Source organism: Otolemur garnettii, unplaced genomic scaffold (assembly GCF_000181295.1).
Source record: "Otolemur garnettii isolate 467f Iridium unplaced genomic scaffold, OtoGar3 scaffold00023, whole genome shotgun sequence".
Classification (NCBI taxonomy): domain Eukaryota; kingdom Metazoa; phylum Chordata; class Mammalia; order Primates; family Galagidae; genus Otolemur; species Otolemur garnettii.
The window spans coordinates 5,332,334-5,355,089 of record NW_003852418.1 but is presented as its reverse complement, the minus strand read 5'-3'; the positions used below and the strand labels follow the sequence as shown (position 1 = coordinate 5,355,089).

The following is a 22,756-nucleotide window of genomic DNA, read 5'->3' as shown; positions in this document are numbered from 1 at the left end:
CGCCCCATGCATCTCACCTCTGAGGCCTCCTGCCAACTCAGACCTGGAAATTTCCCCTCACATACTTCTTCTTTCTGGAGAGTTTTCTTCTGTGTCTTCTCTCTGCCCACCCTGGGTTCACACTCTTCAGGATTTAATTCAGGACATCTCAGCCCCCACACTGTGCTAGGAGCTGGGAGAGAGTGGTGAGCAGACAGACCCACTTCTGGTTCTCATGGAACTTACCTTCTCCTGGGAAAGACAGATGGTGAGCAGCTCATCACAGACATAACTGTGTCCTCACTGTATGACAAGGTTACCAGAGGGAAAGATGGTGGGGGATGGGGAGGGATGGGGAGGGCAGAGCCAGGGAAAGTGGGGAGGATCATAGAGAGGTTCTGTTGGAGAAATGGGCCTTTCCCTCAAGGTCCGAGAGGTGAACCAGGCATAGGCAATGGGTGACACTGCCTGGCACGAAGAGATGTGTGTGTGTGCAGGCCTTTCACCACCAGCTAGTCCTCTTTGCTCAGGGCTTAAGGCTCCCAGTGTGGGGCTTATATCAGGCACTCCCCCCCCACACACTCTCACCTGACTCTGCAGGAATTCTGAACCCAGAAATCAACCTCCAGTGTGCAGCCAGCCATGCATGCAGTGAGTGGCCCTTAGGAAGGGTTTCAATATAGCTAATCGAAAATGATTTATGCCTACTTCTATTTTTTCTTTTAATAAAGAATAATCAAAAGCTATTCTGTAGAGCCTGCCAAAAAGGTACAAATAGGGTCTTAAGAGAATCCATGGGTGAGATTTTAGCACATTTCCAAATGTCATGCCATGGCAGCAGTACAACTGACAGTAGAAAGAATAATTCATCATACACGAATTGTGGGACTCTCACCCAAATATTTTCTGGCCAGAAGATTCCTATAGCAATCAGAACAAAATTCAGCTGGAAATCCTGGGCTTGATTTTATATTTTTATTTTACTTTAATGCCAGAAGCCCAGACTGGCACACTGAAGGCTTCCAGGACCCTGTATTAGAATATCTCCTGTAAGCCAGATATAACATGTGTTGTGTGAAACCAGAAATATTACTGTCTTTTATTAAAGACAGTAATGTTTCCACTTCAGCCAATTACAAATCAATTTCAAGGCTTCCTACTCTTTCTGAAATGATAGCATTTTCCCAGGCTGTGTCTTATCTCTTTGTGAAGGGGATAATATCGTAACAGCGGAGGAGAGTGGATGGGGAATAGCAAAATGGCCAGGCCATTATGGATTCCCTGATAAGTAATCAGGTGGTAGGGAAACAGCGCTCTCCGTAACATCGGGGGCAACTCTCATCTTCCCCTTTTCCTGAAGATGGTGAGCCTGGGGGTGGAAGGGTGCACATATGCTAGGGACAGAATTATTAAAATGTAGGTTTTTACAGCCCCTGTTCTTCTAAGGAGTGTGTACTCTCAAACCAAGGGGAGGTGGAATTTGAGTTGTTTTTAAAGAACAAGGCAAACAGATGAAAGAAAGAAAAGATAAAGAAAAAAAAAAAGAGATTTCAAAGGCAAGTATTGCCATAATGAGAGACGCATGGGTATAAAATGGGATTAAGCAGAAGCACCGTTTAGGCTATAAAATGCCTTTGTTCTATTTAGAGCACGTGTTCCCTGTGGATAGATGAATTGGAAACACTGGCTCACCTTCTGGGAAAATTCAGCTCCGTGGGTGTGCACCTTGATAAGCAGACAGGGCCTTGGGGGACGTCAAAAAAGGTAACATTCCACCAAGGGCACTCAGCCTACAGTCAGGACTCTGGCTTTGCTAATAGAGTTGGGTCCGATTTCACAGCCACAGCCCTTGCCTCGTGGCTGGACACCCCTGGTGCAGTGATCAATGGCTCAACCTCAGGAAGTGATCCTACATTTAAGGAATTTTTCCATTCTTGTGTTCTGTGGCATTATTTGGCCCCTTGCTTCCATCCAGGGACTAAAGATGACATTAGCCTTCAAGTCTGTGAGAGCCAAGGTCAGCAGCATTAGCATCACCAGGGAACCTATTAGAAGTGTATCAGGTGATTCTGGACGTCTGGGGGAAGGCTTGATAATCACCCTCCAGATGATTCTTATGCATTCTGAAGTTTGAGAACTCCTCTAACTCGCCAAGCTCTAGCATATCAGCTTTGCCATAACTTAATAATATATGAAAAGAACCTGTTAGCCAAGAATGTAGGAAGATACTTGGCTGCTTCCTATATATTTCTGACTTAGAGATTCACAGGGTTTCCAGTAAGCTAGGCATTTGGGTTTCCAGCAAAAGCATTTCTCAAACTCTTTCCTAGGGTGTAGCTGTTTTCTGCAAGACGGCGTTAGGTGTTCACGGAACAGACAAAGTAGCTTCTGGAACACTGCACACGCTACCTTACTTTTGCAGAGTCAAGAGATGTAAACATGTACTGTTATCTCCTGGATGGCAGATGGGGGATGAGATTAATGTCTCAGTTTCTGGAATCAGATCACCTGGGTCCAAATTCTAATTCAGCCACTCAGCAAAACTCTTGCTATTCCTAGTACGGCTCATAGAGGAGCCCCATCGGCAACACCTGGGAGCTTGCTAGAAATGAATGTCAGGCCCGGCCTACCTACTCCATCAGGAGCTGCATTTTTAACAAATTCCGTGGGTGATCTGACCTCTCTCTGCCTCAGTTTCTTCATTTCTTAAGTAGAAATATTAATAGGACATCAGACTTTATTAAACATCAGAATCACCAAGAGAGTTTTTTAAAAGCAACAATGGTCTGGCCCCACCCGTGGAGTTCCTGATTTATCAGGTCTAAGGTACTTCTGGAGAAGGCACGTTTCTAATAAGCTCCCAGGGGTGTGGATGCAGCCACTCTAGGGACTGCTGCTCTAGATTATTCTAAGAATATTTCTCCTTTCATCCTAACCCTATTTTCCTGCATGAAGTATAATATTTCAATGCTCGACTTTGTGCTTGTTTTACTTTTTTTGCTGTTTTGTTGGAATCTCAACCTAGCCTATAAATTCCTTTGGGCAGAAATTATACCTTCCGCACTCCACATTCTCTCATTTTCTGTTTTGTAAAATAATGAGTACATTTCCAGTATGATTAATAATAGAATAGGGAAAAGGGGGGAAAACTCAGGCTACCAAACCCAATAAACAACATCTATAATGCCTACAACTGGGTGTCCAACCTGGAATTCTCTTAGAAACTTATATTTCTGGGGAGAAGGGCCAAGATGGTAGACTGGAAGCAGCCTGCACGATGCTGCTCTCCTGGAGAGGATTAAACGTGGCAAGTAGATACTTACCTTAAGGTTGATTATTTAAGAGAGAGGACTGAGAATCAGCAGAGTGGAACAGGAGGCTCCCAAAGTGAAGGAGAGGGAAATGGGACAACCGGCCTGGCTGGATTGGAGGTACTCGGGGAAGGGGCCTGTGTGTGGGGAAGGGACAGAGTTAAGGACCCAGGGGCCCCACACTTCCCTGCAGACATTGTAACCGGAGGACCCCTCTGATGCAGCAGGCCTCTGGACTGACACAGAGACCCGATTGGAGGCCATGCAGTGGAGTTGCTCTGGAGGGAAGGCACAGCTGGCCGCCAATCCCGGGGCACTGTGGTTGGTGCCATTTTGAAATTTCAGCCTGAGAGCACTATGTCTACCTGGGGATCAAATCCATAGTTGCTGTATCCCCCTCACTCAGGCAGGGCCAAGGAGGGAGCAGGAAGGCTAGCAGCTCTTGCACACCCCATGAGTAGATGCTGCACACCCACACCGCTGCTGGGGGACCTGGCTAGAGCAGGTGCCCATGGACTTGGTGATTGCTGCCATACCCTGAGTGGCCCCACCCAGTAATTCTTCCCATGGGACCTGGGATCAGCACATACCTATGGCCCTCAATGGCCACCACCAGCCATCTGGGCAGTGCAGCTACCTACCACCTTTGCCACTTGGGAAACCCTAATGAAGATGGACCTGGGTGGGCAAACACCAATAGGGCCATCACTGCTGGACCTGGGCAGATTGCCCCATGAAAGACCTACCCCACCAAGGGCTGATGCTGCCCCTGTGGCTCATGACTCCCACAAGGGGGACAGAGAGATGCAGGTGAGCAGTGGTGCTGAAGGCTCATGGTGGATCTGCCCTTCTCTACTTGGTCACTTTTCTGGAGTGGGATAAGCACACTATCCAGGGACCTTTCCTTCCCTTCACTGACCACCAGAAGCCCCAACAGAGGATAGCGAGTATACCACAAAACTATCTATTTTGAGTTAAAAGAAGTTCCGGATAAGAAGGAATCATCATGAGAACTTTGGCAACATGTAAAAAAAAAATAGGCTGTTTCGACATCCCCAAAGGATCACAGCGGCTCTCCAGCAGTGGACTCCAACGAAAGAAGATTGTTGAAATGTCAGATTTAGAATTCAGAATAGGAACAGTAGGTAAGATCAGTGGGATTGATGAGAAAATTGAAAGCCAACGTAAAAAACCCCCAAAACAAATTCAGGATATGAATGAAAAATTCTCTAAAGAGATAATGTAAGAAAAACTATAACAGAAACTCTAGAAATGAAAGAGTCATTTAGGGAATTCAAAATATAGCAGTACTCTCTCCAAGAAATATGGGATTACGCAAAGCAAACAAATACAATCATTGGTATTCCTGAGAGAGAAGAAGAAAAATAAAGTGTGGAAAAACCTATTTAAGGAAATAATTTAGGAAAATTTCCCTGGTATCATTAGGGATTTAGACATCCAGGTACATAAAGGCCATTGAACACCTGGAAGATTCATGGCAAATAGGGCATCACCAAGGTACTTGGTCAATAGTTTAGCCAAAGTTAAAATGCAGGAGAAAAAATCACACAAGCTGTGAGATGAAAACATGAAGTAACTTATAAAGGAAAACCCATTAGACTAATGACAGACCTCTCGGCAGAGACCTTGTAAGCCAGAAGGGATTGAGGTCCCGTATGTAATCTCCTTCAACAGAATAATTAACAACCAAGAATTTTATATCCTATAAAACTAAGTTTCATAAATAAAGGAGAAATAGTTTTCCCAGCCAAGCAAACACTAAGGAATTTTGTCATCACTGGACCTGCCTTAGAAAACATGCTTAAAACATTAGAGTAAAAAAAAAAAAGAAATTTAAAAATTCAAACTCACAGCTCTTATTAAACAATAATGTAAGGGAGAAAATAAAGCAACATGTAACAATCAACATGATGAACAGACCAGTTTCTCACATGTCAATACTGACATTGAATGTTAAGTCTTTCTTTTGATCAAATTTATTTTTTCTTTAAATTTTATTTACTTTGTTTTACTATAATTTATACAAGAGACTGCTAAGTAAACTAGGTATTTTACATTCACCACGCTTTGCCTCAAATCTCCACAGTGGTTAGAAAAATATTAACATCCACGTGGGGCGCCCATTTCCAGGTGTGCCCAAGTTCCCAATGATACTATAGATGCCAGTGAGAGTTAAGTGCATTAGAAAGAGAGGGATAGACTCTTCATTTCACAAAATTAGCAATAATGTCCCCCACACCAAACACTCTCCAGACAATGGTTATGCTCTGACAAAACCTATCTTACACCAGTGCCCAGTTATCCTGAAGGATCTGTGAAATGTGGGGCTTGCTGCTGAGGATAACAGTGTCTGGCAACACAGTAGTGATCCTCACATCTTCCCATGTCTGATTCACTGCAGTCCCTCCAGTGGGGACACAGGAAATGTGGGAAAAGGAGAAAGAGAGGCAGGGAGGGCTGGGCGTGATCAGATCACTAATGTTGATCAGATCAGTAGTAGTTTAGGAGGAACAAGAAGTTGAAAAAGACATTTTGTGACCTGAAGGCTTTGAGAATATTATACCACTCAAGCTTCTAGGACTGATAGGAGAAAAACTGGAGCTCAGAGAAAGCTTAGAAAAATCTTACCTAGCTGTTATTCCTTTCTTAAAAAAAAAAAAAAAAAAAAAAAAAAAGTAGCAGTGGCTTCTAACCAGCATCCTCATGCTATCCATTCAGGTTGTGTAATGATGTTCTCCTTGGGAGAACCTTCTAGAGTCTGAGGTCTGCCGGACCTCTTGGCAGGGCCTCCGAATTGTGTGCAGGCAAGATTTACACCGTGTCTTAAACTTCTATCTCAAAGGCAGCATCCCCCACTTGAAGTGTATTTCAACATGTAAAGAGCAAAACATTGTCAGTATCTATATTTTATCATGTGAGCCATAAGGAACCCAGACCATTTGCAAAGTTTCCAAGATATTAATCCAGAAAAGTCATTTCCAAACAAGACTCCAAGGAAGTATCATACTTTCAATTTTTCTACATAGCCTATAATATTATTAAGATTAATTTCTCAAAAAAAAAAAAGACTAATTTCTCCATCAGTTTCTTTGTCTAACAGGAACCTAAAAATTGTCTCGTGTTTATTATAAACCACAAACTGCCATCTCCATTTTTGCTTAGTTGGATATAGAAAAATATTTGAAATTTAAAATATGAAAATCCAATAAAAATAAAAAAAAATTTTTTAAAGTATTTTTCCCTTAGGGCAAATGAGTAAAAACTGGCCTGTAACTTTATTCCTTACTTAACAGACATTGTCAAATTTGGCTACAAGATAATGACTGTCCAGAAATAAATAGTTATAAATATATTAAATTTACATTCCAAATTCACTGGAATACCAACAAATTATGAAGAAATTTTTTATGGGAGTCTGCTGCTTATGGGACAAAAATAAAAATTTATAAGAGACTCATTTAAAAGAACAGAAAAATAACAAAAGGATATATATATATGTGTGTGTGTGTCCACAGCTTGACACTTACGAAACATGCCAGCTAGTATTACAATGCAGTCAAATTTGTCCATTAATGGCATTTTTTTTTTCTTCTCACTAGGTAGGCATCCATCTGGGCTTGTCTATGTCACTTCCATAGTATTTATGGGTGTTTCGTACACTAATGTTTATGTTACTGGCTGTGTCATAAATGGTAAAGTCTTTTGTCTCTGACCCAGGGGTCTCATGTTAGTATGGATACTACGCATTAGTATCCATGGAATTGAGCCAAGTTAACTTGCTAGCTTACAAATAGGGTAAAATTTTAGAGGCTTCATATTTTCTGATGCTTTCTAGATAAACATAGAGGCTTGCATACATATATGCAAATGGAGGTTTGTGACAATAATCTTGTTAACATCTGTATCGATTCGTGAATGGCATTTCTTTTTATACCTATTAAAATCTGTTCCAGGCATAGATATTGAAAATATTTTCTTTTGAATTCTTGCTGAAGATAGGTGCAGTACTTTGCATAAATTTTACTAATCCCTTCAGTATGTTTGTGTGTACATATATACATAAGTATGTGTATCTGGATCTGTAGCTCTACGTGCATTTTACGTACAGCTAGACGTCCACATAGATAGGTACACACGTGGTCTGGAACCTATGCATGTGTATGTGTCATCACAAGCAAACGTCTGGGAAACATCAACACTGTGAGATACTGGTCAGATTCTCCTTCACTCATCACTGGCTACTCTGTTCTTCTCACTTGACCTTGATTATGTAAATAGTTTGATAATGTCTCTGACCCTATAAGGGACTCGTCTGACATCAGCAGTTAACATGCCTTGAATGGGATCCCTTCCTACACATTGTTTCTAATTCTTTCTGAGTCTCACCTTCCATTCTCCTAATGTCTCCCATTGTCAGATCAATCCACTTGTCAATCCAACAAAAAGCTAGTGATAAAAAGTTTGTAAATATCCTTTTTTCCTGCTTCTGAATGAAGTTTTCTATTTTGCTGTGCAGTCCCCACCACTTGCATTTGATGGCACCAGCTTATAGGCACACATCTGAGGATAGTCAGGGTTGTTGGCCAGCTCCTTCTTCCAGTTGGGTCCCAAAGGGCCTCTCTTGGTCTTGACTGACTAGAATAATGCTGGGTCTTCATCAGCTTTGTAGTCTGCTGGTGCAACTTTACTTCGATCTACAATATTACGTAGACAGTTATAACAGTTTTCCTTATGTTTGGATCTAAACCACATACATTTCCAGTGTTCCCAAGTCTGGTTTGTGCCACGTTTCAATTTTAATGAAGAAATTGTCTTTCATATATTCACTAGTTACAATTGTTCTGCAGTAGGGTTTCATTCCAGGCTTTCTCATGAAACACCAGGAGCAGTCATCCTTACAAATGCGGTAACTTTGCTCTTTAGGTGATAAATTTTGGGTATATACTGTCCCTTATCTCCATCCTTCTCATTAGTTTCATTCTTTAATGCTTTAATTCCTTCTCCAGCACCAGTCTCATTCTTGCTAGCTTCTGCAACTGTGTAAAGCTGCCCAACCAGATACTCCTGAAGAGACCATGACGAAACCACATGGAATTTCTTCATCAGCACCATCTTCCTGGAAACCCCTCACAGCTGCTGCTGCTGCTACTACCACCACCGCTACTGCTTCTCTGAATGTTAACAGTCTTAATAGCCATTTAAAATATATAGATTGGCTAAATGGATTAAAAGCAAACCACAACCCACATATATGTGATCTCCAAGAAACCCATTTAATTTGCAAAGATTCTCATAGACTCAAGGTAAAGGGGTGGAAAAGAATATTTTATGCAAACAGAAACCAAAAGTGAGTAGCTATTCTCTTATCAGATAAATTTTAAATCAATAATGGTAAAAAAAAAAAGGATAAATATGTTTATAAAGGAATCAAGTGTGTATTACAAGAAGGTATAACAATCCGAAATAATGTTCACCTAACATCTGTACTCTCAGATTCATTGAACAAATTTTACTAGATTTGAGGAAGCAAAAAAACAGTAGCATCATAATAGCCAGAGATATCGGAACTCCTCTGACTGAACTGGACAGATCATAAAGATAGAAAACCAACCACAAAAACCCAGTGGATGTAAAAAGGACTCTAGAAATGAACCTACCAGGACGTTCTGTTTTCAGCACATCCTTGCCAGCATATGCAACATTTCCTAAGCTAGATCCTGGATTAAGCAATGAAATAAGTATCCACAAATTCAGAACAATCAAGATCATACCATGTGTCTTCTCAGACCACAATGGAATCAAAGTAGAAATAAATTACATGAAACTACACGATACACGAATGGCAATTAAATAACCTGCGGCTGAATAATCCTTGGGTCGACGATGAATTCAAGACGGAAATGGAAAGATTTTTCTAATTAAAGGACAAAGATAACACAAGCTTCTAAAATCTCCAAGAGACAGTGAAAGCAATGCTAACAGGAAAGTTTGTAGCCTTAAATGCCTACATCGAAAAGGTAGAAGGATCACAAGTTAATAACCTAATATCATACCTCAAAGAATTAGAGAAGAACAAACCAAATCCAAAGCTAGCATAGGAAAAGAAATAGCAAAGAGAAGAGAAGAACTTGGCTCAGCGCCCATAGCTCAGAGGTTAGGGCGCCGGCCACATACACTGGGGCTGGAGGATTTGAACCCAGACTGGGCCTGCTAAACGATGACAACAACAACAAAAAAAATAGCTGGGCATTGTGGCAGGTGCCGTTAGTCCCAGCTACTTGAGAGGCTGAGGCAAGAGAATCTTTTAAGCCGAAAAGTTTGAGATTGCTATGAGATGTGATGCCATAGCACTCTACCCCTCTACCCAGAGTGACATAGTGAGACTCTGTCTCAAAAAGAAAAAAAAAAAAAAAAAGAACTAAATGAAATGGAAACCAAAAAGCAATACAAAGAAACAAAAAGTTGGCTCTTTAAAAGATAAACAAATTTGATGGAACGCTGGTGAAATTAACCAGAAATAGAAGAAAAGTCTCAAATAAATTAAATCTGAAATGAAAAAGGAGACATTACAACTGATGCCACAGAAGTACAAAATACCACGTGTGACTATGATGCAAACCTTTATGCACATAACCTAGAAAATGTAGAGGAAATGGAAAAATTTTTGGAAATATAAAACCTCCCAAACCTGAATCAGTAAGAAATAGCAATCCTGAACAGACCAATAATGAGTAGTGAAATTGAAACAGTAATAAAAGGGATCTCCCAGTAAATAAAAGCTCCAGACCATACTTGTCCATGTTCTAATTCTACTAGACCTATCTTAATAAAACTGTTCTATAACATTGAGAAGGATAGAATCCTCCCTCTTCATTCTGTGAAGCCATTATCATCCTGATCTCAAAGCCAGGAAAGGACACAACAAAAAAAGAAAACTATAGACCGATATCCCTCATGAATATAGATGCAAAAGTCTGCAATGAAAATACTAGCAAACCTAGTCCAAAGCACATTAAAAGGATACTTCACTATGATCAAGTGCATTTCATCCCAGGCAGGCAAGGATGGTTCACCATAGGCAACTCAACAAATATGATTTACTTCATACACAAAATAAAAAGCAAAAACCTTACGATTATCTCAATAGATACAGAAAAAGCATTCACTACAACCCAGCACCCTCCATGATAAAAACCCTCAAAAACACTAGGCATAGGAGGAACATACCTCAAAATAATAAAAGCCATGTATGACAAACATACAGCAATATCATATGGAATAGGAAAAATTGGAAAACCTTTCCCCCTACAAACTGGAACAAGACCAGGATGCCCATTGCCACCACTTCTATTCAACCTAGTAATGGAAGTTCTAGCCAGGGCGGTCATGCAAGAGAAAGCAATAAAGGACATCCAAATCAGGAGAGAAGAGGTAAAACTATCCTTTTTTGCTGAAAATATAATTTTATCTCTAGAAAACCTTAACAACTGCATCAAAAGACTGCTTAAACCAACCAGAAAGTAAATTCAATAAGGTCTCAAGTTACAAAATCAATGAACCAAATGAGTAGCTTTTCGATACATTCATAGCAATAAAGGTGAGAGAACTCAACATTATTTTCAATAACTTCAAAGAAAATAAAATACCTAGGAATAGGCTTAACCAAGGAGGTGAGAGATCTCTATGAGAAGTATGAGACATTGATGATACGTGGCCCAAAGGGGGAAACATCCAAAATGCTTATGGACTAGAAGAATCAACATTGTTAAAATGTTCATACTACCCAGAGTAATTTACAGATTCACCATGATTGCCTTCGCAATACCAATGACATTTCTCATATACCTAGAAAAAAATAAATTTCTGATGGGTCCAAGAAAGAAGAGCAAAAAGAACAAATCTGGAGGCATCACAGTACCTGACTTCAAATTTTATTACAAGGAACCCAAACAGCCTGGTATTAGCATAAAGGGAGAGACATCGATCTATGGAACAGAATAGGAAACCCAGAAATAAAGCCATATGTCTACAGTTGATTTTGGATGATGCAGACAAAAATATACATTGGGAAAAGGACTCTATTCAATAAATGGTGCCGGGGAAACTGGATAGCCACATGCGGAAGAATGAAACTGGATCCTTATATCTCACTGTATTCAAAAATCAACTCAAGATGGATTAAAGATGTAAAGACCTGAAACCATAAAAATTCCAGAAGAAAACATAGGAAAAGTCTTCTGAACAACCAAAGAATTTATAACTAAGACCCCCACGAACAAATATATTATAGCAAAGTATATATATATATATGTAATTATATAGATATATAAAATAACAAAAATAAACAATACTTAAGTAACGAAAAAGTTTTGGCACAGCAAAGAAAATAACTAATAGAGTAATTAGACAACATACAGAATAGGAGAAAATATTCACGAACTCTAAATGCAAAAAATGACTGACATCCAGAATCTACAAAGAAAACAAATCAGCAAGGAAAAAAAACCAAAAAACATCAACAAGTGGGCAATAAACAGGAAAAAAAAATTTTTTAAGAAGATATGCAAATGACCAGCAAACATATAAAAAAAAAAAGTTCAATATTACTTATCAGGGAAATGCAAATTAAAACCACAATAAAAAACCGCATTACTCTCATCAGAATGTTCCTTATTAAAATGTCAGAAAATAATAGATGTTTTTCAGTGCCGATCCAGTGAAAGGGAACATTTATTAACTGTTGGTGGGAATGTAAATTAGTACAGCCTCTGGGGAACACAGTATGACGATTCCTCAAAGCCCTTGAAGTAGAACTACCATTTGCTCCAGCGATCCCACTACTCAGTATCTAGCCAAAGAAAAAGAAGTCGTTATATCAAAAGACCCCTGCACCTGAATTTTTATCACAGCACAATTCACAATTGCAAAGGTATGGAATGAACCTAAATGCCCATCAAATGATAAGTGGATAAAAAAAAATGTGGTATGTACATTCCATGGACTACTACTCAGCCACAAAGAGAAGTGAAATGATGTATTGAGCTACAGCTTGGATGAATGGGAGACTGTTATCCTAAGTGAAGTATCTCAGGAATGGAAAAAAAAAAAAAAAAAAAACACCACCTGGTCTCACTTGTAAGTGGACTAGGTATGCATATATATATATATATACACACACATATATATATATATATCTGTGATGTAACAGGCACTGAAAACTAACAAGGGGGGAGGTTGGGATGGGGGTGAAGGATAAAAATCTACCTGTCAGGTACTGTGAGCCCTGCCTTGGTGATGGGTATACTGAAAGCTCTGACTTCAGTGTTATACCATTCATTCATGTAATAAAACAAGAAAACAAAAAAACATTTGTACCCTCAAACTTGTGAAATAAATAAAAAATATATTTAAAAAGTTAGATCTCCAATAAGTTCTCAAATGCTGCTGCTGCTGCTGCTCGTCCAGCGACCATCCTTTAAGAACTTCATAGGGGTTTAAAGAGGATTAAGTGAACTCTCATTATGTAAGCCAGTTAGCACAGTGCCTAGCACAAAGCAAACCCTCAAAAATGTCAGTTAATGTGACTTTTACTTGAAAAACACTCAGACAAATCCTTTTAGATTAAATGAAATGTTTATCAAAGTCCCTTAGTTATGGAACTCTTAATTCGTGGGAGAGATGGTGACATTTCTTAGGAAGCAGTGCCTGATGGCAGGGGTGCTGGGGCATTCTGAAATTGCTGGTGTTCTACTGAGGTCAGTTCTTCACCCTATTTTTTAAAAAACAGTCAGAGGCAAACTTCACAGCAGTGACTCATTGGATTGCAGGAGACCGCATGTATAATTTACTGTAGAAGGCAGAGATGGGAGTGTGGCGAGTAGAATGGATGCTGTCTGCATCCTTGATAGATCTCCCCAAAGCACTGTGCATGTTGCTACTAAAACGTCACAGCTCCCCTCACCCAGAGGACTGCCCTGGGTCAAGTGGGAAGCTCCTTCCTTCCCCTGCCTGCTGGGCCATGACATGGTGGCTCGGATGCTGGCTCCTTCCCTTGAGGTGGGATCAATTCTGGGTACACGTCATGCTCCAGGGCTCCCTGTGGGATGGGGCTGAAGCTCGACTCCAGCCTTGACCTCATCCTTGCTTAGCCTGTCTCCTCACTCTATCCTTCACTCCCTTGCTCCTGAGAGCACTCAATAAACCACCGTGTCTCAGATCCTGCTCCCAGGGACCCCGACCTGAGATGCCACCTGTCAGAGTCCACTGGGACATTTGTTCAGTTGGCTCCTAGAATCAGAGAGCTGAAAGAAGATTCCACTTTAGAACAACAGGAACACAGGCTTGAAAAAAGTACCATGGAAAGAAAAGAAACATGTCCTGAAATTTCAAAGGAAGGGCAAACTTATGTCTGAAAAATGAGACAGGAGCCAAAAGAAAATTTCCAACATGGTGGACAAGGCCCTGCGGTGACAGAATCTTTGCCAGGCTTCCAGGCATTCGTCTGTGCCACGCTTCTCTGCAGCTTTCCTCAGGATGGTGGCCACTGGGCTGCTTCCCATTCCTAGCACCCCGTGCATTTATACGCTACCTGCTGTCTTGGCTGGCAGTCTGCACTCCCTCCCTGGCTCTGTGTTTTGGTTCCACTTTGGCCTGCTGGCCCTGCCTCTCGGATCCACCTCTCCCTGGGCCCACTCAAGCCTGTCCAGTTTCTGTTGGCTCTGAACCTCTGAGCCCTCATCTGTTTAACAGAACTTCCCTTTGTTTTCTGCCCTTGCATTTTCTCTTCTCTCTCTGAGGCGGAGACAGTGGTTGGGACCTGTGCTTCTCACATGGTCACTCTGCATAAATTCTTTCTCCCTGTTGACACAGCATTCTGACACCTGATCCTCATGCTCAGGGAGCCTCTGCTGCCTGGTCTGCTGGCATCTGATTCCTGTTTCTGGGCTGCTGGGTCCCTACCCTCATGCCTGACCTTCAGCACCTGCCTCCTTGCTCTGTCGTGTCTGGACCAGTTTCACTTGTGGACTCTTCCCAGCAGGGCTCCTCTCTCTGAACTTGACCTCTGTTTCTCCTTGCTGATGGTCTGTCACGGTGCTGTCTCCTATCATGACTCTGGGCCCTGTCCTGCTGTTGCCTGTTCCCAATATGACAAGTGTGATTATCAAAAGGCCTATTTTCCAGAGATTTTATGAGACAACCTGCAATTTCCCATCCTTCCATAGGATAAAGCTTGTTGGTTCAGGAGCTAAACAGAAAAATGTGAATTGTGCAGGGGGACGCTCTTAATCCTCTCTGGTTATGCTAAAATCTTACATCAGAAAGAAGAAAAATAAGTAATACTGGAGGCAACATCAAAATAAAACTTAAACTAAATATGAACAATGAATGTTTTGCACGCAGCCAACCTTTTGCTCTTTGCCTTAGTTTCTTATTGCCGCTGTAACAAATTTCACAAACTTAATAGCTCCGGACAAAACAAATTTATTTCCTTACTGTTGTGGAGATTAGAAATCAGAAGTAGGTTTCAACGAGCTAAAATCGAGGTGTGAGTGGGCTGCATTCTCTCTCTCTCTTTTTTTTTCTTTTTAGTTTTTTATTATTTTTTCTTATTAAGTCATTTATACATAGATCATGAATGCATTTATGCCGTTATGGGATTCAATGTGTTGATTATTTGTACAAATCGGAGTGCTTACATCCTACTAATGAACATAGCCTTCACCTCATTCACCCAATTACAGTGTTAAGACATTGATGTTCTACACCTGATAGAGCCAACTTCCGCTTGCAATCTGCTCCATAGGTGTGGTCCCCCTATTAACCCTCCCTTGATCGACCCACCCCCGTCCTTTTTTCTTTTTTAAATTTCAGATTAATATGAGAGTACAAATGTTTAGGTTACACTGTTTTCATTTCTAAGGTAAAGTTCAAGTTGTAGTTGAGTCCTTCACCCAGGGGTCATGCTGAACACCCTCACGTTGTGCACATTAGGTGAGAACCCTCCAATCACCTTCCCTCCTTATCTCCCCTCCCCTTCATTAGAATACACTTGTGTTTTTTATGTGGCGTGTAGTTGGCTATATATTGGTTTAATACTAGTATTAAGTACATTGGATATGTGTTTTTCCATTCTTGGGATACTTTCTTAAGAAGGATGTGTTTTAACTCCATCCAGCTAAACACAAAGATGTAAAATCTACGTCTTTTCTTATGGCTGAACAGTATTCCATGGTATACATATACCACAGTTTGTTAATCCATTCATGGTTTGGTGGGCACCTGGGTTGCTTCCACTTCTTGGCAATTATGAATTGAGCCGCAATAAACATTCTAGTGCAAATGTCCTTGTGTTAAAATGAATCTCTTTCTTAGAGGCTCCAGGGGAGAATCCATTCCCTTATCTTTCCCACGGTGTGTGTATGGGTGGCTGCCTGTATTCCTTGGACCCTGGCCCCTTCCTCCTTCTGGGGGCCATCAGTGGCATCACTTTGATCTCCTTCTGTCCCTGCCTCCTCTGCCTCTGACTCTCTTGCCTTCCGCTTTCACATATGAGGACCTTTTGATTACATTGGGCCTAGGTGGACAATATAAAATGGTCTCCCAATCTCAAGACCCTTTACTTAATCATATCCTCAAAGTCTCTGTTGCCATGTAAGGTAACATATCCATGAGTTGTAGGGACTATGATGTGGGCATCTTTGGGGTAGCTGTTACACTTTTTATGGCTAATTTCATGGTTAATTTGGAGAGCTCTGCCAACAACAGAATGGACTTTCATGCCCTAAGTGTTTTATGCAACTTCTCATTTAGTCCTCAGAGTGGCCACCATTATCAAATCCATTGTATACATGAGGAAACTGAAGCTCAGAGAAATGAAATCACCACCAATAGCTTCACACTCTGGGGGGCATTTGCCCTTGTTTTATAATTAGCAGCCCCTATCCTGTCTTTCTCTAACTCCATCCCTGTCCTCTTATAGACATCTGTAACTATAGCCTCCTGTGACCATTGGTGGACCAGGGGAGACAGTCACAGATGAAGAGTTTTCCACCAGTTGGGTTTAAATCTTTTTGGTTGTTATTCTTCTGTCTAGATTTTTATTTCTCTTTTTATCCTTAATAGTCAATACTTTTGTGAACCTCAATCATTTTATTTTCGTAAATTTTATCAAGTAAATTCGATCTGAAGATTCTGGTTTGGTTTAGTCTAGGAAAGTGACTTCGTATGTCTTGCAATCTGATCTGTATTCCATCCATTCTGCTTTTTTCTGTTGGAGCAGATTCCTTATATGACCATTTTCTGTTGTCTGTGTTCTTGATCAATTTCTCTCTCTTCAATTCCTTTTATCTTTCCCTTCTTTGCCGTCTGGGTTATTTTTTCAAGCCTGTCCTTGGGTCTCTCATTTTCTGCTCTTTACTTGTAATGGCATGTTAGACTCTGCAAATGGCTTTTTTTTTCACAACTCTTCCCGTGGTCCCTTGGGGTTTATTTTCCTCTTAGGACTTTTCTTTATCCACTCTCCTCTTAGCTCATGTCTGGTAGGGCTCATGTGTTGTTATCTCTCAGTCGCTCCTTTTTAATCCCCTGAATTTTATGACTGTTCAAAATATCAAATGTCAGAGGCCAAGCCCTGTATGTCATGTCTGCTTGATTAAGCCACATGCATCTTTCTTATTTCCCTCCACCCCTCACTCAACATTCCTAACTCTACTTCTTGTCCCTGCCCCGACTTTTCCCCTCAGTTAAGAAATTGGAAGCAAAGAGGTGGATGCTGGTGTCATACCTGTTGCTCGTGTTATCCCACGTGGGGGAATGAGAATGCCAGAGGGGGTGAGAGATAGGGGAGTCCTTAGTCGATATCAGAACAACACACGGATGTTTCGAGGGCAGGAGCTGAAGCCAGATGCCTTGAATTCAAATCTTGCCTTTGCAGCTTCCGAGCTGTGTACCCTCGGGCAGGTGATTTCACTTCTCTGAGCTTCAGCTTCCTCATTCAAATGACGGAGGTAAGCACTGTGCCTACCTTATGAGTTTTCATGAGGAACAAATGAGAAGGCGTATATAACTCTTAGCACATAATGGCACTTAGTTGCTGTTAGCTTAAAAAAGAAAGAAGAGAAGAAAAGATAAAAGTACTTCTGATGCTATAAATAACTCGAGTTAGAAAATCTTCTCTTGAAACCTCATCACTCACTCATTCATATCCCCACAGTGTCCTGAAGTGCCGTGTTCAGTAGCGGGAACATGGGCTTTTTTTGGTGACCTGTCTCTTCTGAGACCCTCCCATACTCACTGGCCTCTTCCCCAAACCAGACCATGTTCCTCGTGTTTGCCAGAATTTCCTCTACCGCCTCATTGCCCTATCTTGGGAAGGGGCACTGCGTGTGGTGTCTGGTAGTTCCTCACAGTGGGGTCCACGTTCTACCATGTCTTGCAAAGGTGCATCCAGGAGGGAGGCAGGTGGTGGATGGCTTTAGTCCTTGTGCCTAGTCTCCTCCTCCATTTCCTTGTGATGGTTTTTGCTGGTCCTATCGGTTCCTTTCTGGCATGGGAGGGGGTTATGGCTATCTCTGCTGCTGTGGTTTTTAAAAAATTCTGTTGATTTTATTAGTTTTAAGTATAGAGGCAATACATGTTTAAGGCAGAAAGCCTGGAAAATGTTAACAGGGAAAAAAAACAGAATATCACCGAGGATCTCCGTGCTCAGTGGGGGCAAGTCTCTGTTGGCCACACCCTGCCAGTCAGGGCCTGGGTGACTCCGTGTTTCTTGGCTTCACGCTCGCTGCCTCCCCTCATTTGCTGCCATCTGGCTGAGCACTGTGGCTTCACCTGCTTCTCTGCCCCCATCCTGAAAAGTCACTGAAGGAGGTGACAGGAGGTGACAACGATGAAAGCAGCTGTGCGTGAGGCGAAACTGTTCACTTGGCACAGGAAATGATGAGGAAGGCTTAGGGCATAGGAATCACAAATCACAAGATTTTCCCAAATCCGAGCAGACCATCGGAATACACAATTTCATTTTTTGGGGAAAAAGTTCTTGGATTAAGGCAGGAATTATGGACAAGGTCTTGAAATTTGAAACCTTGGAAAAGAGACTCCTTTAGTCTGCATATTTTGAGAAGAGCAGCAAATAATCCACCCCAGATAAGGCTGGGAAGATTTAAACAGGAGATCTATGCAGAAATACTCAGCTCTGGGGCTGGCACACACTGGATGCTTAGTGAATACCCAGGGAAACTGCATCCACGCACAAGTACCTTACCAGTTGCCGTAACTTGGAAGTGGGAAAAGGTCTCATTCTTAGAACTCAAGATGCTGAAGACAGAACTCGTGTGCATTTACCTTGATTCTGCAAATGTTTACCAAGTTTGGAAGTTTCCAGGCAAGGTTCTGGGGATGAATAGAGGGAAGTCCTGCTTCTGGGAAGCTCATGGTCTAAAGTGGGAAACACTTGAAGGAACTTCTGTTCCATACACCAAGGCATGCTGAGCTTCCAGAAGGAGCTGTGATGTCATGGGAGCATACTAGCCATCGGGGTGAGCTGAACATGCATCTTTAAGAGAGAGGGAGTATTTGCAGGGACACAGGACATTCCAGGCAGAGGAAAGAGCACATGGCAATGAAGAAAGGTATTGAAAAGCTCCCATCCACTCATGGTGCCAGCGTGATACAGGTGGGGCTCAGAGGCTATGGGGTGGGGTACAGGGCACCAGGCATGGGGCCAGGAGCCAGGCTCTTTATTAGCACTCCATGGGGGCTGGTTTTCCATTCATCCATCCAGGTTTGTTGTGGGTGAGTGCTGTGTGTTCTGCTTCAGGGATAAAGGAAAATGGGAGGGGAGAAGGTTAAGAGGCCACATGCCAACACCAAATGTAGCCTGAGCCAAAGTGTTTCGAAGGAGCATTTGCCTTCTCTTTGCACCAGGCATCTGCCCTCTAGAATCAGCACACTGCCAAAGTTCAGTCTTGAATCATATCTTTAATCAACCACGGAAACCCCTCTAATAATGGAAAGTCCTGGGCCCCGGGGGGTGATGATGGGGGGCCCTCTGTGTTGGGAGCCCGTGACACCATGACTCCTTCTCTCTTTTTCCTCCTCTCTTCTGCAGCAATGGAATGGCAGGGACACAGCCCTCATGGTCACCCGTGTGGTCAACCATAGGCGCTTCTCAGCCACAGTCAGTGTGGCAGACACTGCCCAGCGCAGCATCAGCAAGTACCGCTGCGTCATCCGCTCTGACGGTGGCTCTGGAGTGTCCAACTACGCAGAGCTGATTGTGAAAGGTAAGTGCCAGCAGCCTGTGCCTCTTCCCCAGTGGCTGCAGTTCCCCGGTCTCTGTTGCTCCCTCCACACAGCCCTGTCTCCACCTACTACATCTCTACCTGCTCGGTAGAAAAGAGCAGGAATGTCTAATTACTCTTCCCTCCTTCTCCCAACATAGACCTTCAAAGAGCGATTACTATTATAAAATAATGCAACATTGCATATTATTCAAAGTTGGGTCTTGCGATATTTAGAAGAATATGTTCCAACTCCACCCAGGTTAATGCAAATGATGTGAAGCCACTATCTTTATTATGGCTGACTAGTATTCCATGACATGCATTGAATAATCCATTCCTGAGTTGATGGGCATTTAGGTTGTTTCCATGTCTTGGCAATTGCAAATTGAGCTGCGATAAACAATCTAGTGCATATGTCCTTAATATAAAATGATTCTTTTTTCTTCTGGGTAGATGCCTAACAGTGGGAGTACAGGGCCAAATGGGAGATCTAATTTGAGTGCTTTGAGGATTCTCCATCCTTCTTTCTAAAGAGGCTATATTAGTAAAGTATCACAAGAGTGGAAAAGCAAATATCCAGTGTACTCAATACTAATATGAAGGCAGTAGATGATCTAATTCACTCCCATATAGGAGAAAAACTCATTTCAATTCAACTTGGGGGAGAGAGAATGAGAGGGAGGTGGGGGGGTTGGGGTGCTCCCACTGAATGGGCACAATACAAGAATGTATGCCACACCTTTTGGGTGCAGGACATAACTACAAGAGGGACTCTACCCGACAAATTCAAATATTGTGATTTGGTTATTTGTACCCCCATATTAACCTGAAATTAAAAAAAAGTTGAGTCTCACATCAGGAGCCATACACAGGAGCCTGAGGATAGATGACAGAGAAGGTATCCCTAAATTTGGCCTTATTTTGTGTTTAAAGTTAGAATGAACAAATGCCCTTTTGTTTGGGTGGCCCTGTCTTGCAGTCTTCTCCTCCTGCTGTTTCTAAGGGATTTTTAATTGAAGACTCCATACAATGACAATATTTTAGGATGGCTTTTGACATAAATAATCCCCTGCCCCCCGGCCTTGATTCAATTCTTCTCCGTTTTCTTGTTCTCGCTCACCTTGAGAGTTGTTTACATGCTTTCCATTAAAATAGGCACCTGTTTTCTTTGCTCTCAAGAAGCAGGCTGTTCCATTTATTTTTTGAAGCCCTATGTAATCTTAGTTATCATGCGTAATGGTCGTATACTATTTCATCAAACGAGTTATCCTATTTTTAAAAATCCTCCCATTGGCAGTCATCCGGGTAATTCCAGGTGTTTTGATTTTTTTTTTCTTTCCTTTGTGTACATAACAATGAACCCCTCAGTGGAGTTCCGATGAGAACATTTTATTCCACTAAACCAGATTATTTCCTTAGGATAAATTCCCTGGAGGTAGACTTGATAGGTCAAAGAATATGAGCATCTTTATGGATTTTTCTTTGTGTTGCAATATTGCTTTCACAAAGGAAAAAAAAAACAGCTTGACAGTTTACACCGGCAGCAGCAGCGTATGGATGTACTTGCTGTACCCATGTTATGTTCACCGATTAAAAGTTTAATATAAGATCATTTGTTGAATGAAATAATGAAGCTATTCATGTTATGCTCTCCGTACAGTGACACCCGGTGTGTTTGGAGGGAAAAAACATCGATCAGGCCCCAGAGGGCCCCTTAGTTGGTTTCTTTGCTCAAAGGATGGGTTGGTGGATAAAGCTGGACCTGTTTTGCTGGCCTGTGCACCCGGGATCCCAGCCGGACCACACTGGGGGCTGCAGGCTGGGATTCTCTATACCATCTCGACTCTATGGATATCACATGCTGATGATGAGTCATCATTCGGGTCTCAGCGTAAATGTCACCATCTCATCCTCTCCTGGACAGCGTCCCCGGCCCCTCCCCTGCCCTCCTTCCCGGTGGTCACTTTCTGTCACATCACTTTGTCTCCTGCTAGCTGGTTATCATCATACTTTAAAGTGATAATTTACCTTTATTTATTTACTGGATGATTTTCCATTGCCCCTTGTTGGAAATAAGGTCTGTGCGGGGTGAGGGGATCATACTTTGCACAGCACCCAGAGTGCCTGGCTCTGAGAACGCTGAGCCACATCAAATTGCCAGTGTTCGACTGTTCCCACCTGCACGGTCAGTCCTTTCATAAGCCTCAACCTTAAGCAAAGTTGTGGAATAATGGATGAGTGAATGAACTATTGGCCTAAAAACAGGGATTCATCTCATCATGCCACGAACCCTTATGCTTAAGATGGACGAATTACTCATGAACAAAATAGGCAAAACTCCTCTTTACATGTATTGACACTGAGTGCCTCTGACACTGAAGTCTTTCCTTTGATTGTGTAAGACTCACATTGTTGTTTTTTTGGTGCCTTCAGACTGGTCTGTTAACTCAGTGGCCTTTGCGGGGTTTTCAGGGACTTGATAAGCGTGTCATCCCCTGAGCTGCCCTGATCCTGTGCTTCTTGTTCCCCTTCTAGCGGGCCTCCCATACCAGCAAATGGAACCAGAAAACTCTCGGTTTATTTTTTCCCTCTCCTCTTTTTCCTATTCAGTTGCAAGGTAAGGAGCGCTGGGAAGACAAATCCAGAGGCTGCTGGGGCAGGGGTGCAGTACAGTATCATTGCCTGTATTTGGAGAGGGAGCCTCCCTTTGTACTGGGGCAGTGATTTGTCCTCTGGTAGCCGAGCATCTTGGGCAGTATTAAGGGGAAGGGGCAGTGCAGCCTCTGCCTCAGTGTACCAGCCAGGCCTGTCACTATGGCCCTGCAGCCCCCACTGCCCTGGAGCTTGTCTCCTGTAGCATGTCCTGCTCCAGCTTAGGGGAGGCACCAGGTGGCTCTAGGTCTCCATGGTGGTAGTGGCACTCCCTGTAACCTGTCCCCTTCTATTAGACCTTCATGAGATTCATCCATATATTTGGCATGGGTTATCACTTCTCTTAGTGCCCATTGTATCCCCATTTTAATATTTAGATGGTAGTAAGACCTTGGTCCCTTGAATGTAGAGCAGTCCCTTCACATATGTTATCCCATTTTATCCTAATTGCAGCTCTGCACATTGGTTTTATTTTAACTCATTTTAGAGCTGGGCAAACCAGGGCAGCCA

General features: G+C 42.2%; 1 protein-coding gene and 1 pseudogene across 1 annotated transcript in view; one reads left to right on the top strand and one right to left on the bottom strand.

Moving 5' to 3' along the window:
- Nucleotides 1-22,756, top strand: part of PTPRT (protein tyrosine phosphatase, receptor type T) — a 762,820-nt gene that overhangs the window by 104,413 nt on the left and 635,651 nt on the right. Inside the window, exon 5 of the mRNA XM_012803799.1 lies at nt 19,420-19,594. Within this exon, the coding sequence (XP_012659253.1) occupies nt 19,420-19,594 (175 nt within the window). The remainder of the gene's footprint in view (nt 1-19,419; nt 19,595-22,756) is intronic.
- LOC105886764 lies at nt 7,578-8,423 on the bottom strand (annotated as a pseudogene).